This window comes from Lagopus leucura, unplaced genomic scaffold (assembly GCF_019238085.1).
Source record: "Lagopus leucura isolate 7727_CA_CO unplaced genomic scaffold, USGS_WTPT01 Super-Scaffold_100039, whole genome shotgun sequence".
Taxonomy (NCBI): Eukaryota; Metazoa; Chordata; class Aves; order Galliformes; family Phasianidae; genus Lagopus; species Lagopus leucura.
In genome coordinates this window covers 441,222-458,472 of record NW_024962288.1, presented here as the reverse complement: position 1 = coordinate 458,472, position 17,251 = coordinate 441,222, and the positions used below count along the sequence as shown (strand labels likewise).

Below are 17,251 nucleotides of genomic sequence, written 5' to 3'. Positions count from 1 at the left end.
GTGGCAGTCACACATAATACTGAAGTAAAGGTAGATACAAAAAGTGCTGTAATCTAATAAGTTTGATCTCTATCTTGTGATACAGGTATGCACTCTCCAATGGGATCCGCCAGCAACACCAGCAACAGCACTTTCTCTAGCAGTTCTCTGAGTGCTCTTCAAGCCATTAGTGAGGGGGTTGGAACTTCCCTTCTATCAACGCTTTCTTCACCAGGTCCAAAATTGGATAGTTCTCCAAATGTGAGCATAGCTCAGCAAAATAAAGCAAATAACCAGGACTCCAAAAGCCCTTCAGGCTTGTATTGTGAACAAAATCAAGTGGAAAGTTCCATCTGCCAATCAAACAGCAGGGATGTCCTTAGTGAAAAAGATAGTAAAGAGGGAAGTCTGGATGCGTCTGAAAGTCAGAGAGGACAGTCTGAAAGCAAAGGGCATAAAAAGCTGCTTCAGCTACTCACATGCTCTTCAGATGAAAGAGGACATTCTGCAGCATCAAATTCACCTTTGGACTCTAACTGTAAGGAATCTGCTACCAATGTTACCAGTCCTTCAGGAGTTTCCTCATCAACATCTGGAGGGGTGTCTTCCTCCTCAAATGTGCATGGGTCACTCCTGCAAGAGAAGCATAGGATTTTACATAAATTGTTGCAAAATGGTAATTCCCCTGCAGAGGTTGCCAAAATAACAGCTGAAGCTACTGGTAAAGACACATATCATGACACTAGTAATACAGTCCCGTGTGGAGAAGGTACAGTCAAACAGGAACAACTGAGCCCAAAGAAGAAAGAAAACAATGCTTTACTAAGATACCTGTTAGATAAAGATGATGTTAAGGATCCGCTTTCCAAGGAGTTAAAGCCAAAAGTGGAAAATGTGGATAATAAAATGGGACAGTGCAGTAGTTCTGCTATTCCTACTTCCAGTCAAGAAAAGGAGATGAAAATAAAATCAGAACCAACAGAAGAGGTACTGTGTATTGTAATGTGAACAAGGCAGTATTTTCACATTGCAGTGAACGGTAAAAGGACAACGTATGCATGTGTAAATGTTTCCATTAGAGGTGTTTGCAAATGGTGGGAAAGGACATGCTCAGGTTTTATTGTAACTGAGAAAGCACAGATAGAACTATGGGATATATATATAGCCAGATGTGCTGTACTGTGGTCCTGGAGTAATGTAAACTTTAAGTTATGGTACGATTAAGGTAGTATGCATTTACAAATCCTTATGTAAAATGAAATCTTTAGCAGATTCTCATTGCATGTGCTTATCTTTATGGCTTATTAGGAAATGGAGCTGTTAACTGCCTCCACAATTAGCTGGCAATGCAATAGCAAAAGGTAGAACCAGCAGACATTACGTAATTTCAGTTTGAAAATGCAAGCAATGCACAAAAGCTTGTAATGCTTAAAATAGAAATAGGTTGGTTGCAGTTCATTCACTTGTTCTAGTACTTTTTTCCTTAAATGAGAGAAAATGTCTCAAATAAGTATAAGTTAAAAATATCTACGTATTTGTTTCAATATATTTACTGCAATTTTTATATTCAAAAATGTTCTTATTTATCTGTGCTTCCAATTGCTTCTCGTTGTCAAAAATAAATGAACAAAATCTAAAAAATAAGCTAATTGATATTAGAAGATCTTTGGAAATTGGGAGGAATCTTAAGGTAGTGCCAGTGAATTAAAAGATTGTACAGTCATTTAAGATGAGCGAGGAACTAAATAAAAGCTGAAGGATATCTGTACAATAATAAATAACCTTTGTTATTTTACTGCTTCTTTTTCAGATGAGTGGAGACTTGGATAATTTGGATGCAATTTTAGGGGATCTGACTAGTTCAGACTTTTATAATAATGCTATGTCTACAAGTGGAAGTAACTTTGGAACAAAGCAAGCATTATTTCAAGGAAATGCTCCACTGAGTAAGGAATTTCATTTAAAATCACTTTGTTTTAAAATTGGGGCTTTCTTCTTACCTGATGTAAACATAATGCATCTTCAGTTCCTTAGAGAATACATTCTGATCTGCTGTATCTTCATGGACAAACAGAACGCAAAATAGCAGCACTTAACTTTATTCACTGTGTATGTTGTAGGTAACTTCAGTTCCTGATGTTGTGGGTTTTTTTTCAGGGATTGTGTAATGGATTTCTCAGAGGCAAGACATCAGGAGAAATGTTTTGTCAGTTGTAAATTGAAATAGAGTTTGTGTTCCCTGCAGATGTAGGGAAATAATATGGGATTGATGGCAAGCCTTTGATTTCTCATTCACTCGATATGAAAACATCTTGTGACCTGCAAATCTTAATCAGCAATCTGTGACATTGGAAGGAATGATCCATTTTAATAGGAAGCTGAGTAATAGAGTGGATTAACCTTGCTGAGAGACCAGTATCACTACAGTTGTCAGTTCCTTTTATAACATTGGTCATCTCTTGATTATATGGGGTCGTAGTTTGCTTGAGGTAACTGAAGGAGGTGGATCATGAAATAATGAAAAATGTGAAATCAAGTGTAAGTACATCTAGGGCCACTGACACTGTTGGCTGTGGAGCACAGTGATCTCACTAATAAGTCCACATAGTGTGAAGAGCTCAAAGCCATACTGCTTCCGGATTGCATCTGATTCAAACAAGGAGCTGTTTGCCTTGTTTCTGTCTCCATGTCACTTATCCAAAGGCTGGTCGAGTCTACTCATGTGTATTAATGTGTCTGTAATATTGGTGTATTTCAGAATGATAGAAACATGATTCATTGTGGAATGTAAATTAAAATGAACTTTTTAATGTCAAGGGCCAAAAGGAGTTGCATTTGGCTTTGCCTGTACAATATCTTAAGTAAGTATTCAAAGAGTGATATGGGCAATGAGAATATAAGCAGAATAGCTATTCTTGGCTTGTTTAAGGTCAAAAATACATACCTGTAAGTAGATACAATTTATGTAAGTTGCTAATAGTTCTTTCTGTTCAAAATATACAATTCTTTAGCAGGTATGAGGAGTCCTCAGTCTGTGCAGACAGCCCGTCCGCCTTTCAACAGAGCCATGTCTTTAGACAGCCCTGTGGGCTCAGGTGCTTCAGTGAGGAATGTCAATGCATTCTCCATGTTACAAAAGCAAAACTTGATGGGTGGAAGTCCAAGGATGACTGAAAACCAGGAAAGCTTTGGAGCAAATATTGGTTTGTTGACTATGCAAGTAATTTGTATTGTAAAAGAAAAAGCTTTAAAGTTAAGAACATTACAGGATTATAGTATGAGCTCTGGAAGAAGAAACATTAAAGAATATTTCTTAATCAGCATATAAATACTTTTCAATATTATCCCTAGTTAAAATTGTAATAATGCAGCTGTTTATTATCTGTATATCATTACCAGTACTTTACTGTTACTTAATAGTTAAATGATTTTGGGCTATTATGAGTTTTTAATTTAATGTATACTTGTGATATATAAAAGCAAGAATAAGTCATAATGCCAGTCAGTCATTAACATTTTAAAATATATTTAGATCAATATAAATGTTTGATTATTTTAAACACGGCACGGTAAGCTTTAATTGCTTTTGTAGATGTTAGGTGAATTGCATTGTCATTGAAAGGTGTCCTTGCTGGTAAAACAAAACAAAACAAAAAAAAGGAGCAAACATAAAAAGGCATAAAATCCAGTTAATTATAAAACAAAAGCACATTGTACATTCTCAATGAAAAAACATTATTTTTTTCACTTTTCATTATAGCAAGTACTCCCAACAGGAGTGTATCTATGAATCAACATCAATCAGGGGACTGGGGTTTGCCAAACTCGAAGGTTAACAGATTGGAACCTACGAGTTCTGCTTCCATGTTGAGACAAGGAGCTGAGTTCAGTGCATCCCTTCCCAGACCCACAGCGGGTGGCTCTATGCCTGGGCTGCCCATCCGTTCTAACAGCATCCCTGGGACAAGACCAATGCTACAACAGCAAATGATGCATATGAGTAAGTTCTTGACTTTTTCTTGGATACTTTGCATTGCCTGTTTCTTTAGCAAGGCATTCATCATCAAAATCTTTTTGCTTTGGTACAATTGTAGCTTCTCATCTGAAGACTGTACTTATTGAGGTTAAGATTATGGGTCTCCCCTAACTGGGGCATTTTATGATATTGGTGTTATTTTCTGGTGTTCAATTTCATATAGAGATTATTCAAGCTGACTTTACAGATCTTTTTTGGATAATTTCTTTGTTTTTTTTTATTTCTTTATTGTAGTACTTCTCTCATAAAGTCCCAGAACTAGATGCCTTTTATGATTTAGATGAAGATATTAGTATTCTGATCAAATTAATTAATTGCACTACCTAATTAGTTTAATAATCTTTAACAGAAATGTTTTTTTGCTATGAACTTGTTAGCAATCAGGATTGTTTTTTGTAAAGCTTTTTCTTGAGATTTTCAAAACTCATCTCACATGGATTGTCCAAATTTCATGTGAAACTACTTTGGAAATTCAGGTACTCATTTAAGTACTCATATTTAAATCTTTGGTCTCTCATATTTGTGAAGTCATCTTAAGTGTCAATTTATATATGTGTATGCACTTTGAAATATGCTACTGGAAGGCTCTTGAAGCTGCTTCACTATTTGTGTGATCATCCACAGTGCTTTGTGTGAACACTGGAGAGCAAGGTGACACGTTTTGCTTTAAAAACAACTGCTTTAAAAACAACTGTTTTACGTTACAGGGTCAAATGAGATTAACATTGGTATGGGGGGGAATCCTTACGGACAGCCAGGGCCAGTCAGCCAGCCAGGATCGTGGCCTGACAACATGCTGTCCATGGAGCAAGCATCACGGGGTTTACAAAACAGGTAGAATTAATGAAAGTTTTTAAAAAGTTTGACTGTGACTGTTCACTGTTTATCAAGAGCACTTAAGACCTGGAAAAAAATCAATGCAGTATATATGGAGGGGCTAAAGAAAGTCAAAATGTGTCTCCAGCTTTGCTTCTTCTCTATCACCAAATGGATGGTTATTGCTTAAACCAGCTGCACAAAAGGCAGTCCTAACAAAATCAGTCAATCCTTGAGTTGAGAGGCAGGGAGAAAAGAGTTGGGAAATTCTGAAATTGTCTTCTTTGCACCTGCAGAAGCTAATATTGAGATGCGAGGAGAAGACAAAATTTATGTCTATTCAAGGCTAGCTGACAGTTGCCTGGGCCTTTCAGGACCTAAATTTGGGCCTTAAGTTCTTCAGTCTTCTGGGTGATTATAGTACTTATTGCCAATATGTACATAAATAATGTACTGTATGAAAGCTAAGCAAATGCCTTTGCAGTCCATCATGGTTGCATTTTTTTAAATATTTATAGACAATTAGTGAGAAACTCTTTGGATGACCTCTTAAGTGCAACACCCAGTGTGGAAGGCCAGAATGATGAAAGGGCTCTTTTGGATCAGCTGCACACATTGCTGAGCAATACGGATGTCACAAGCCTGGAAGAAATTGACAGAGCTCTAGGAATTCCTGATCTTGTAAACCAAGTAAGAAGGAAGAGATCCTGGTCACTTTTCTCTTTTCCAAAAGCCTGTGATATTTTGGTTCTTGGTGGGGGGAAAAAAAAAAAAAAAAGTGAAGAGAGCCTCCTCATTTACACGTGTGGCTGCACTTTCTTGTGTCCATTTTTCTGAATCTTTGGAAACGTTTCTTCTGAGTAATGTTTCTCATTGGAGAACTTAAGTACTGATTAAACTTCTTTTGAGTTAAATAAGTAAATGAAATGGTATCCTCTTATCTATGTTCATTATCATTTGCCTTGGTATATAGTTTTTTTAAATTTTTTCAGGTAGTGTAAACCATTGCAATCTGTAAGCAGAGAATGAGTTAGGTTTCCTTAGTATAACTGAGCTGGGACTGAAATGTTTCACTGGCAGTTAACGAATAGAATATTTCTATCTCTTTCAATTTCAGCTTGAATTTGCATGACTAGCAAATAGGAAAAAAGAAATTCTGTTCAGTACTTTGGAATTCACTGGAAAACGCAAGATCATGATTTAAACTGCAGTTTAAAAGAGCAGAAGGCTTTTATAATGATACTGATCTGCTTATGCAAGCACTGATCAGCAGAAATGATTTTCAAGTAAATTATTAATAGTCACTTGTGCTTTTCACTTGCCCAGAGACAAATGTGATAGTAATCTGCTTATGCTGTTTTCTACTCAAGAAAGGACTGGGTTTTGTATGATGCATTAGTTACGTTGTTTCTTTAGCAATTCATACTTTGACAGTGTTTTCAATAGCAATATATGTTTTATATCTCTTAAAGGGGCAAACTTTGGAACCCAAGCAAGATTCATTTCAAGGTCAGGAATCCGCAGTGATGATTGACCAAAAGCCTTCTTTGTATGGTCAGCCCTACCAAGGGCAGGGCACAGCCTTGCCAGGAGGCTTTAATAGCATCCAGGGACAGCAGCCATCCTTTAATTCCGTGATGAATCAGATGAGCCAGCAAAACAATTTTCCACTTCAAAGTATGCATCCTAGAGCAAATGCAATGAGACCTCGGACCAATACACCAAAGCAGCTCCGCATGCAGCTCCAGCAGAGGCTTCAGGGGCAGCAGGTAATCTTTTCCTGCTTCTACTTTTCTGTCTTCTTTCAGAACGAGGTGTGCACTAACCTGTATTGCTTCAGGAATATAGAAGTTGGCACAACAGCAGGTGATTCTAAGAATGGAACTTTTATTTTAACAGTGCTTTTCACATTTTCTGCCCAATACCTGTAGATGTGAAAGAACCTTTATTAGGACAAGTATTTATCTTTCATCCACCTCACTACAGATTGAATTGGCTCTGGCAGCAGAGCAAGTTTTTGCTAAATAAAGCAGTAATCTTGTAGTGCATAGATCTGGATGATCTCAATGTCCATGCTAAAATTTAGTTTTTCTTCTGAAACTCCCTGAATATGATTTTAGTATGGAATATACTGCTGAATGGAAAGAAGTGCTGTGGCCATTGGGAAATGCACTTGGATGTGGTGAAGGTTTAGATAATGGAAAATTTATAAATAAAACTCAGGGAACAGAGAGCGCTGTGTGACATTGAATGGCAAGGTTAAATCCTTGGGAAATAGTGTGTTCTGTCTTGACTGTTCCATTACACTAATTCAAGCTGCATGCAATTGCAGTATTGTGAGGGAGATGGAAGGAGACAGAAACATACCAGCAGCTGTGCTTAAAATACTAACCTTCTGCCCATAATGTGATTGGGAACAAAGAGATGGTGTGCTTTATATTTGTTCTTAAAAAGTGCTAATTTGAAGAGAAAAATAAAGCCCCTAAGAGCTGTACTGTTTGAATGGGGTTTTTTTGTATGTCTGTTTTGAGCTTAATAATAAATAGCTCGGTGCTTCATGTGTATCCAACAAAGAAAAATTAACCACTGTTCTTTAATCAAGAGGTGGGTAAAGTGGTTGCCAGTATTTTGAGCAGGTACTGGTGCTTTCAAACTAACACTGCTAAAATATCTTTTTCTAAGTTTATGAATCAAACCCGTCAAGCGCTTGAAATGAAAATGGAAAATGCGGGCAGTAGTAATAGCTCAGTGATGAGACCAGTGATGCAGCCACAGGTGGGATCACAGGTAAGTAAGTGTTACACTGACCATTTCTGCAACAGTCATTTTTGTACAGACACATCTTTCACAGAGCATGGGTCTTACTTTTCTTGGTATGACAGCATTATTTTTTCTTTTTTTCCTTCCCATCTATAATGATGAAAAAAGATGAGTTCTCTAGTTTTCTTATTCACGAGACTTGAGGGGTTTGTTCATTGCTCCATGGTGTCAATGCAGTGTGCTAGTCTTTTCCATGTAGGAAATAGCAGACTACTGCATCACCTGTTAAGTACTTACAACAACTTAATGCCTTAGTCTTATATTTTGATAATTTTTTACTAGCAGTGGATTTATTAACTTTCCGTGTTGGTAACAGTTACACTACGTCTCAGTGTGAGCATAGTGGTTGACTGACAACTTGTTTTGAAAAAAAATTTCTAATATGATTTTTCTTTTCTTTGGGCATTAGCAGCAAGGTTTTCTTAATGCTCAAATGGTGGCTCAGCGTAACAGGGAGCTAATAAGTCATCATTTTAGACAACAGAGGATGGCAATGATGATGCAGCAGCAACAACCTCAGGCCTTCAGTCCACCACCGAATGTGACTGCCTCAGGAAGCATAGATAGTGGTCTGACTGGCCCTCCAATGGCTCAAGTTCCTCCACAGCAATTCTCCTATCCACCTAATTATGGTACAAGTACTAATAACAGATTTTTTTTTTTTATGTCTGTCTGGTGTTCTCTTCCCTTCTATTATTAATCCAAATTGGCTAAATTCTGATCGTTGTGAAAAATTGAAAATACTCTACAAAATAGGTTATTTTTTTTCCCCTCCTGTAAGAAAATACACTGAGAGTGCTAAGTAATTGAAGGGAATTTTTCTTTGTCTTATTAGGAATAAGCCAACAGCCTGACCCTGCGTATGGTAGAGTATCAAGCCCTCCCAATCCAATGATAGCATCAAGAATTGGACCTTCCCAGAATCCTATGATGCAGCATCCTCAGACAGCACCCATGTACCAGTCTCCTGAGATGAAGGGCTGGCCGTCGGGGAGCATGGCCAGGAGCAGGTGAACTGTGCAGCTGTTGCTCAAAAACTGTCTTTCATTTTGCCCAGAGAAACACTGTTAAATTGTTTTAGGAAGAGGATCTAGAAGAGGGAAATACAATGGTATTTCTAACATCTGTATTGTCCTTGATCCTGCTCTGGTTTTTGAAATCAACAGATTAAATGTATCCAGCTCCATTTGTTTGTATTGGATCTCTGCAGCAGCTGGAAACAACATTCATTCATTGTATACTGGAAAAATAACTTGTGGAAAATGTGGTGGTACAGAATAGTGTTAAGAGTGTACGGTACAGCCTTAAGGTACAAGAGGAAATGTGTGCACATACTTCTGCATGTATTTAAAAATTTGGAATTTCTCTTTGGAGGGGAACTTTTATTTCTATGTTAAATAGACTAAGCAGAAAGAAGTAAATACAGCAATAGTTTTAGGCTTCTGTTGGTAGCAGTTCTTTCACGTGTGGGCAGCTGGAGCAGGGACTGTAATATAACGATGAGTAAACTTCTTGAAATGTAATGTTGACGTTTTGTGTTTCAGTTCTTTCCCACAGCAGCAGTTCAGCCATCAAGGTAATCCTGCAACGTACAGTATGATGCACATGAATGGCAGCAGTGGCCACATTGGGCAGATGAACATCAGCACTGTGCCTATGTCAGGGATGCCTATGGGTCCGGACCAGGTAAGTCGTACATAAGGAGGAGTGATGAACCGCTGACTCTTTTCCAATTGAGAATGATATACTGAAGTCATTCCTCTGGCACAATTCTGTTCTGTTTGCCTTTATGTCTGTGGACTTGCAAGTTGTGTGTCCCAAGGAATATGTTATTTCTTGTGATATTGTAATGAAATCCATGATAAACCTAAGCAGCAGTGCTAAGTTGTTATCTTTGAAGTATCACAGATAGGATCAAAGTTTAAACTGCACAAAGGACTGCAACAAAGGGAGCCTGGAGAAACCCAGAAAGCAGAACACAGGGATTGTGAAAGGCAACTTGAGGAAGATGAGTTGGACTAAGAACCCTCCCTGGTAGTACAGTATTTTCTAGAAGCTGCTTGTGATGATGCTCACTCTTACACTACCTGAGAATACTTTATGTGTGCACAGCAAGACACTGGAAAGTTTAGGCCACATATTTAACGGAAAAGTGAGCTTATATTGCAAAGAAGGGTAAAGTACAAAAAAAACTTCTGCTGTAATTCTTCCACAAAATACCAAGGAATGGGCAATATAATATTGAGATAAGCTACACCAGGACCTTGTGAAATTTTGTGATGAGGTACCTGGGGAAGTGGCTGACGTAACCTGAGGACTTCTGCAAGACAAATAAGGGATGAGAGGCCTTACCCTTATAAAGAGGGGAAAAGGACTGAGCAGTGTCGGATTTTCCACAGCCACATCACAGCAGTCATATCAGTGAAGATAAGCAAAGAATGTGTGTAGGGAGTTCTGGGACAGCATTTCTTTTCTACACATTTATTTAAAAAATGGAAAACTATAACACTGTTCTGCTTAAAAATTGACTATCAGTACTTTTCAAAATGCAACACATTAGCCAGCTTTTCCAGCAAAAGTTGTTTTAATTTTCTCTGATGAAGCTCTTTTCCTTTCTTCAACAGAAATACTGCTGACACCTGCACCTGGATCTCCAGCCAAGAATGCGCGGAGCATTACAGAGATGCACTGGTGTTACAGGGGAGAGTTCCGCATTCTTCATGGCAACGGTCCTGGCCTTATGGAAGTGATTTTTCCTGCTAATCACCACGATGTCCTAAGTTATTTCATTGACGAAGAAACAGACTTTTTTAGTAGAAGCAGTCTGTATTACTGTATATTGTGTTGTACAAAAAAGGCCATAAATATTTTTGGCGCTCTGCCTCTAGAAATGTGAATTTGGCAATGGCGTTTAAGTGAGTATGATGGGTAGAGCCAGCCCTGAAATACCTTGTCTATTTACTGTAGCTATCCAAAGCCCTTCATCTACAGGCAGACAAAAGTGCCGGGAGAAATCACAGTGATAAGAATTTTCTGATTTCTCTCATAAGAATATCTGACAGAGAATGTAGTTCCTAGCCTTGACTCTTTTATATGAATTCCTTAATATAAATGCTGCTTTTAATCCCCTACCCCCCAAGAGTCAGGATTTCCCAGGCAAAGTTATCAGTGCAAAATGAATTGGCACATATTATTCCAAAATCCTGTCCATTGATGCCAAGGGGTAAAACGAGAGGATGATAAATTTAAGTTATTTAAATGCAACTGTGACTAATATTTACATATTGATGTGGAGCTGAGTGCACTTTATAGAAGACTATATAATGGATTAATGCAATATCTTTAATAAGGACTTAATATGAAGGTAGGGTGTACTCATGTTCCTTCTCAAACACAATCTCTTAAAAATTATTTGAAAAGACTGCATAGTGTGTTTTCTGTGTGTGGAAATCAGAGCAATAATCTTTCATCATTTTGAAAATAACTCCAGAAAACTCAAGGCAAGGCACTGCAGTCTGAATCAGAATTTTGCAGTCTTTCTCTTTGTGAATAAATTTTGTAAATATGTTCTTTAAGATAATGTATTATATATATGACTTTTGTAGGTCACTAACTCATTTTTGCAGAGTTTGTGAAGCTAAATATTTAACTAAATTGATTTCTGTAAACTCAGCGTAGTTGAGGTCCAAATAGAATACTTTTTTTTAATTAATGACTTTGAAGCTGGGTGACCTTGGCCCACACCTTTCCCATCTTTGGTCTTCAACACTTCATTTATTTTTACATCCTTAACATGTAGCTTTTTATAAAAGACCAGTTGTTCAATGCTTTCTCCACCTGTGAGCACTTTGTTACGTTTATTTTTACATTTGGCAGTGGGACAAAAAGGCTCTGCGCTCTGAGATGTCATGACGGTCACGTCTTGCTGTGTTACCTTGCCTTTTCAGCTGATGGCTGCAGATTGTGTCTTTTTGGGCAATTTTAATGAGCTCTACACGTTCTTCAAAAGAAGCCTCCCTGTTGCAAAATATTTGTTATGGGACATCCATAAATCTTTCAGGATATTAAGCCACACTTTAACCAAATGTCTGCACCTCATTGGATTGTTCTAATAGTGCTGAATGTATTTTTCTGAGCAGGCTTCTCTTGCATTAGTATTTAAGTTTGGTTACAAATTTGTTTGTATTATTTGCTGACCGTTGTTTTTTTTCCCCTCCTGTTTTGGTTCCTTGAGATGAAGATCCTGTTGCAGTTTCTCTGGTCTCAGGCAGTTACAGTGAATCAAACCTGTACATTTCCATAAGGGACGACCCAGAAATGTTTAAGATACATGGTGCTTTTGCACTGTTGTTCATTGTAGAATGGAAAATTAACTTCCCAAGGAAAAAAACAAAACAAAACAACAACACATTTTCAATTGCTTCTTGGTACTGTAAGTGTGAGGTGGTTTTATTTTTAAGAATAGGCAGTGATCTTCCATTTTAACAGAATAACTTACCTAGAAAAAAACTTTAGAATGTTCCTCCTTAGCATACAGCCAGTTGTGTTCCAAAGAAAATGTAGATTCCATCTATTTTTATGCAACCCTGTCTTTGCAATTGGACCTGAATATATAGTTTTGGGGGAAGTTATTTGAAACCTTCAGTCCAATTCATGTGTGGTTTTTTTAAATGCAGAACTCTTAAAAGGCTGAGGAACTTTTATCATCTTATTTCTTAGGACGTATCTATTTGTTGAGTGAGTGCTGCCTGCTGAAGTCCAAAGGCAACAGGCATTTGCTTTTTGTATCAAATGGGAGTGGAACAGTCCTTGTATTTTGTAGTTATTCATTATATTGATGGAAACTACAAACCCTGGTTGCTTTCATTAGGTGAGCTCTTAGACTGTGTCCTACTTTATACATTGTGCCCTGTTTTGTTTTTTTATGAGCGATTCTGTTTATACATCTGTGTGTAACTGGAACTTGGCCAGTGTTATAAAGGATCATCATTTCTCATCTGTATGTTGAATGTTGGAGCTTTCTCATACAGTACCTACTTGTTTGCTGAATCCAAAGATTTTTAGTTTAAACTTGATTGGGGGGGGGGGAGGAAGCATTTTTTATAATGAATTGATAACATCTTTCTTGGCAACACTGATCCTAAATCCTACATCTACTTCAAAAAGCTTAGCAGCTGCAGCAAATGAAACTTACCTTGAAACAAGTCAGCATTTATGTCTCCACCAGTTCTGATTTGGTTCTGCGGCAGCAGATTTTTCTAGTTTGTTTTATGTAACAAAAAGAACCATGTAACATTGCTCACCTGTAGGAGGGCAGTTAGCTGGTACAGCCACCTCTGATCACTGCTGCGCACTGAGCACAGTTTTGCTGCTTGTTTTTCTTGTTCTTTTGATCGCAGAAACTACGTGTTATAAAATTCACATGTAGTACCTTTATCCAATCTAGGTTTAAAATTCTGCTTTTAAATTTAGGAAATCAGGACCACTTTTCAGTTATAAAACAGAACTATTTGAATGTTGTACCAATTAGCACAGATTTTATTTTTGAACTTATGTGCAGACTACGAGGTGATTGAATGATACAGCAAGTATAAAACCATGTTATGTTGAGAGCAATATTTTTAAAATTCTCAGGAGAAGGCATACAGTATTGAGAATTGCATTTAAGTTTAGTTTACGTTAAGTATTGCTTGAAATATCTGTATCTATGTTGCAGAACAGAAAACCTTGGGGACTGAGTTATAAAAGAGTTGGTTGTAAGGTATTACTGCTCTTCTTCTGATTTTTGTGTTTGGATGTTAATAATAATGTAAATAAAGGTTTCTATTTAAAATCAGAAGTTGGTGACAAAGTGTATTAGCTTTCTAGTACTTTGAGGCTGACAGTTGTATCCTGGTAAGGTCATAGAAAATCTGCTACTATTGAGAAATAGCTGCAGCTGTTACTGAGGAAAGCTATGGACTAGCAAATATATACGTATTTTTTTTCCCAGCTATCTGTAAAAGCTGAGGGAGTATTGACAGCCCCTCTGCCTGTGAGGCCAGTTTAGCAAAGCTGCATGAAACCGACTAGAATTTGTCCTTTTCAACTTAAACAGCACCAGCAGAGCTGAGAGGAGAAGCAGTAGCTTTCCTGAGCCTTTCAACAACCTACCTTTCAGAAACAACAGGTACTTCTTACAGCAGATGTTCCACTGCTCAAATCATTTTAGCATGTGCATAAAGGGACACGGTGACTTCAAGCTTCTGACTGCTGTGCACCCCGAGCAGTAATTCTGGCCGTGCAGGATTCTGACAGTCTCATCCTCTTGTCAAATATTACAGGCTGAATGCAAAGAAAGGTAAGGGGAAATTTTTTTCATCTAACTTTTAGTATTCTTTATGCATACAGACAGGTAAGGGGAGCCAGCTAATGCTTTTCCCTTGAAAGCAGCAAAAATGTTTTTCTATTGGTAAGTTTAAAGTCATTATTTTTTACTTGCTTGTATTGATCCAGGCTCTCATCACATACCAGACTTTTTTTCCTTATCATCCATAAAATCTCTAGCATGTTACAGACACAATTATGCCAGATTAAGACAGACAGTCATATTTTGCAAGAAAAATTTGGAAATGTATTTGACTCATTCATGTGTGATGCACATACAAGATCAAACCTATTTTTACTGTATAGTACATACAAGCAAGTTTTACTACATAGGCCCATGTTGGTTCAAGCATATTTTCAAGAGCAGGGGTGTGGTGCCAGATCTGCATCCCCTGTGAAATAAGGGAATTCCTCTTGAATGACCTACTATGCAGAGTATCAAAAGTCATTTCTTTGATGTATCTTCACACTGTTGCCAGAAGTGCAAGTTTGTGTTTTGCAGAAATATACCTCTCTTTGTTAAGGGTCAAGGCCACAGTTGGTTGTTACCATGAGCTTGCCATTGCATGTGCCTCTAGAGCAGTTAGTTAGCAGACTAATGTGGAAAAAATGATAGAAGTAGCACTGCTAGTGCTGCCTGTACTACAGTGTATTTAATAGCATCATTACTAAGATACTCAAATAGACTCTGTACACTGTGCTTCCTTAGTAAAATGTTGGATTTTTTTCTTTTATAAGCTTTTAAGCAATAACTTTCATTGAGAACATCTACTGTAGACTGAACTATAACTAGGTCATAAGTTATTGGTCGTGATTTTGAACTTCTCAGAGAAGCCTATTTTAAAAAATAAGTCTAAAAATTGCACTACTAAGCAAATGGTCCTTTCTCAAACAAATTGTTTTGGTCTTGAACACACAATATAGTACTAGCCACAAAAAAACCTGATACAAATTTGATTTCATTAAAATGTAGGATGTACATTTACTGAAACTTCTGTACTTCTAAAACCGGATGAATGCTGAAATGTGCTATGCAACATTAAGTAACGTTTTGAGAAATGGTATGTGGGCATTCCACACTTTTATTAACAAAATTCTTCACAACCTGAAGGAAATTATTTTTAAACAGTATGCTGATGGATATTTACATAACCCCTCCAAAAATATGACATCCTGTCAGTCAAGATTTTCTCTAATTTTCCTAGAGGTGTCAATAGGATGGACAAGTAGACATGGAACTAAAACATATCCTCAGAGGAGGAAATTTGAGAGATGACGGTATTGAGAATACTCAGTGGTGCTCACTTGAATTCCTGAATCTCTTACGTGGTTTTTTTTCCACTGTTAACTTTACCCCTGTTGGAAGCAGAAGTGTCCATGACATACTTGGCATTGAAATTTGTCTCCTTACATCCAAAGCCATAGTTGCACTGAAACACAGTTTACTACCACTGTCTTTGAGGACACTTTGCCCACTGGGATGGCAATCCTCTTTGGGATGCAGCTGTATTTCCTCTTCTGTCAATTCCTGGAACAGAGTTAGTGGCGTCTTCTTGAAGTAAAAAGCCTTGTGCAGCAGGTGAGGTATAATCCAAAGCAAAAAGCAGGTACAAGAGTGGATCTGAAAGAGACCTGTATTCCTGGCAGCAGGTTCCTGTAATTTCACTTCATCTATTTAATTCGCTCACCAGTGCAAACACTGTTTTGGCCTCCAAGTTCATCCAGTCCTCCAGGCTAACATTAAAATTCTTCTGAAATCATACACATTTTTGCTTAGTCTGTACACGAATTCAAGTTCTGGCCAGTTCATATCCTTGCTGAGGTCCAGCAGTTGAAGCAGTTAGCCCTCCCATCCTTCCCACAGTTGTCCTCTTTAAAATAAAACAAACATGATTTAGTGTATAATGTTTCAGAGAAGTACTTGGAATATGTTTTCAATGGTTCCACACAGGGCAGAAACCTTTAAACTTTTTTTTTTTTCTTTAAATTTCTCTCTTATCTTTGAGGTGTGGCAAGTTGAGAACTAATAGTACTGTACTGAACTAACCTTCAGGTTTCAAAAAAAAAACAGGCAACAAGCAATCCTGGATTTTAATATAATGTCAATGTCAGAATAGCCCCAAATTTCCAGATTTTTTTTTTTGTACGAGTAGGACTGCTGTCTGCTTTAATTTGCTTGCTTTGCTCACAACTTCTGAGAGGCTGTGGTTGGATCAGTCCTCTTATTTCTGGACAGTGTGACAGAACACGAGGAAGCTGCTGCATGTTTAAGGTCAGACAAAACCAACATAATGATCTGTTAATTCTTGTAGAAGAATTACAAGTGAGAGTCCACCTCTGCTCAAATTTGAAACTGCCTTACCCTTAATGTTCCTAGATTCCATAAAACATGCACTAACAGGTTTTGTACAGCTGTAGTCAGCATAATACTTATTGTATAATTTAGAGGGCTTGCAACTTAGCATTCCCTAAGAATAGGTGGTGTTAAAAAGGTGCTGCAGGCAAAAAGTAGTAAAGGAAGAAAAGGTAAGTAAAAGCTCATGCTTCTCATGAACTGCTCCCAACTCACAGTGACTTAGAAGATGATGGTCTCTTCACATCTGGCCACTTTCGACGCTGAAACTGCCTAATTTTCAAGCAGTAAAAGGAGAAAAAAGTTAACCATCACCAAGAAAACCACCAGCACTACAGTCAGAAAGATGAGGAAAGAGAAGAGTTTAGCATGAATTTTGGCTGCAAATATTAGAAGAACATGCTGTAACACTCCAACAGAAGTAGCTTCAGTGTTTGAAGCTAACTGATAGAAAAACTGCAAATTTTAGATGGTTCCCAATCCTGGATTCCTGACTCTTTAGCGTAAAGGTGGTATGTAGGAACAATCATTTAACTGTATGTATCTTAAAATCTGTACCTGTACTGCTCGTAGCTTCCATCTTTGAGTCCTAGATGAAAATAAATTAACATGTTATTAACTATAGCCTGCAACAGATAAGATATAGGTTAAAGCTCAATTTAAAGAAGAACATCAGAATATTAACATGTTCATTAGTACTCTTATTTTTAATATTTAATCCCTTATTCTAAGAAAAATAGGTTGTAAATTGAGATGATAGGTAAATTTGAAACTTTTCTGTAAATGTAATGCAGTGGTTATTTAAATGCTGAGACCTGTTATTTCAAACATGCAGCCCTAGCTGATATGTGTACTAAATAAGACCTGAAATAACATTGGAT

The 17,251-nt window shown here is 37.4% G+C and overlaps 2 protein-coding genes across 13 annotated transcripts in view; one reads left to right on the top strand and one right to left on the bottom strand.

The window, feature by feature from the left end:
- NCOA3 (nuclear receptor coactivator 3) overlaps window positions 1-13,487 on the top strand; it is a 75,630-nt gene extending 62,143 nt beyond the window's left edge. For 7 of the 10 annotated variants that reach the window (XM_042883666.1, XM_042883669.1, XM_042883667.1 and 4 more), the window contains 12 exons: window positions 86-966; window positions 1,790-1,925; window positions 2,991-3,182; window positions 3,740-3,979; window positions 4,723-4,849; window positions 5,350-5,521; window positions 6,304-6,600; window positions 7,514-7,618; window positions 8,061-8,283; window positions 8,487-8,661; window positions 9,196-9,337; window positions 10,276-13,487. In XM_042883666.1, coding sequence (XP_042739600.1) covers window positions 86-966; window positions 1,790-1,925; window positions 2,991-3,182; window positions 3,740-3,979; window positions 4,723-4,849; window positions 5,350-5,521; window positions 6,304-6,600; window positions 7,514-7,618; window positions 8,061-8,283; window positions 8,487-8,661; window positions 9,196-9,337; window positions 10,276-10,287 — 2,702 coding nt within the window. In that variant the 3' untranslated portion in view covers window positions 10,288-13,487. The remainder of the gene's footprint in view (window positions 1-85; window positions 967-1,789; window positions 1,926-2,990; window positions 3,183-3,739; window positions 3,980-4,722; window positions 4,850-5,349; window positions 5,522-6,303; window positions 6,601-7,513; window positions 7,619-8,060; window positions 8,284-8,486; window positions 8,662-9,195; window positions 9,338-10,275) is intronic. The other 3 variants (XM_042883675.1, XM_042883674.1, XM_042883676.1) reach the window with 3 other exon arrangements.
- Window positions 13,488-14,241: 754 nt separating this feature from the next.
- SULF2 (sulfatase 2) overlaps window positions 14,242-17,251 on the bottom strand; it is a 63,049-nt gene continuing 60,039 nt past the window's right edge. For all 3 annotated transcript variants that reach the window (XM_042883678.1, XM_042883679.1, XM_042883677.1), the window contains 3 exons: window positions 16,929-16,959; window positions 16,587-16,643; window positions 14,242-15,888 (listed from right to left, as the gene is read on the bottom strand). In XM_042883678.1, coding sequence (XP_042739612.1) covers window positions 15,858-15,888; window positions 16,587-16,643; window positions 16,929-16,959 — 119 coding nt within the window. In that variant the 3' untranslated portion in view covers window positions 14,242-15,857. The remainder of the gene's footprint in view (window positions 15,889-16,586; window positions 16,644-16,928; window positions 16,960-17,251) is intronic.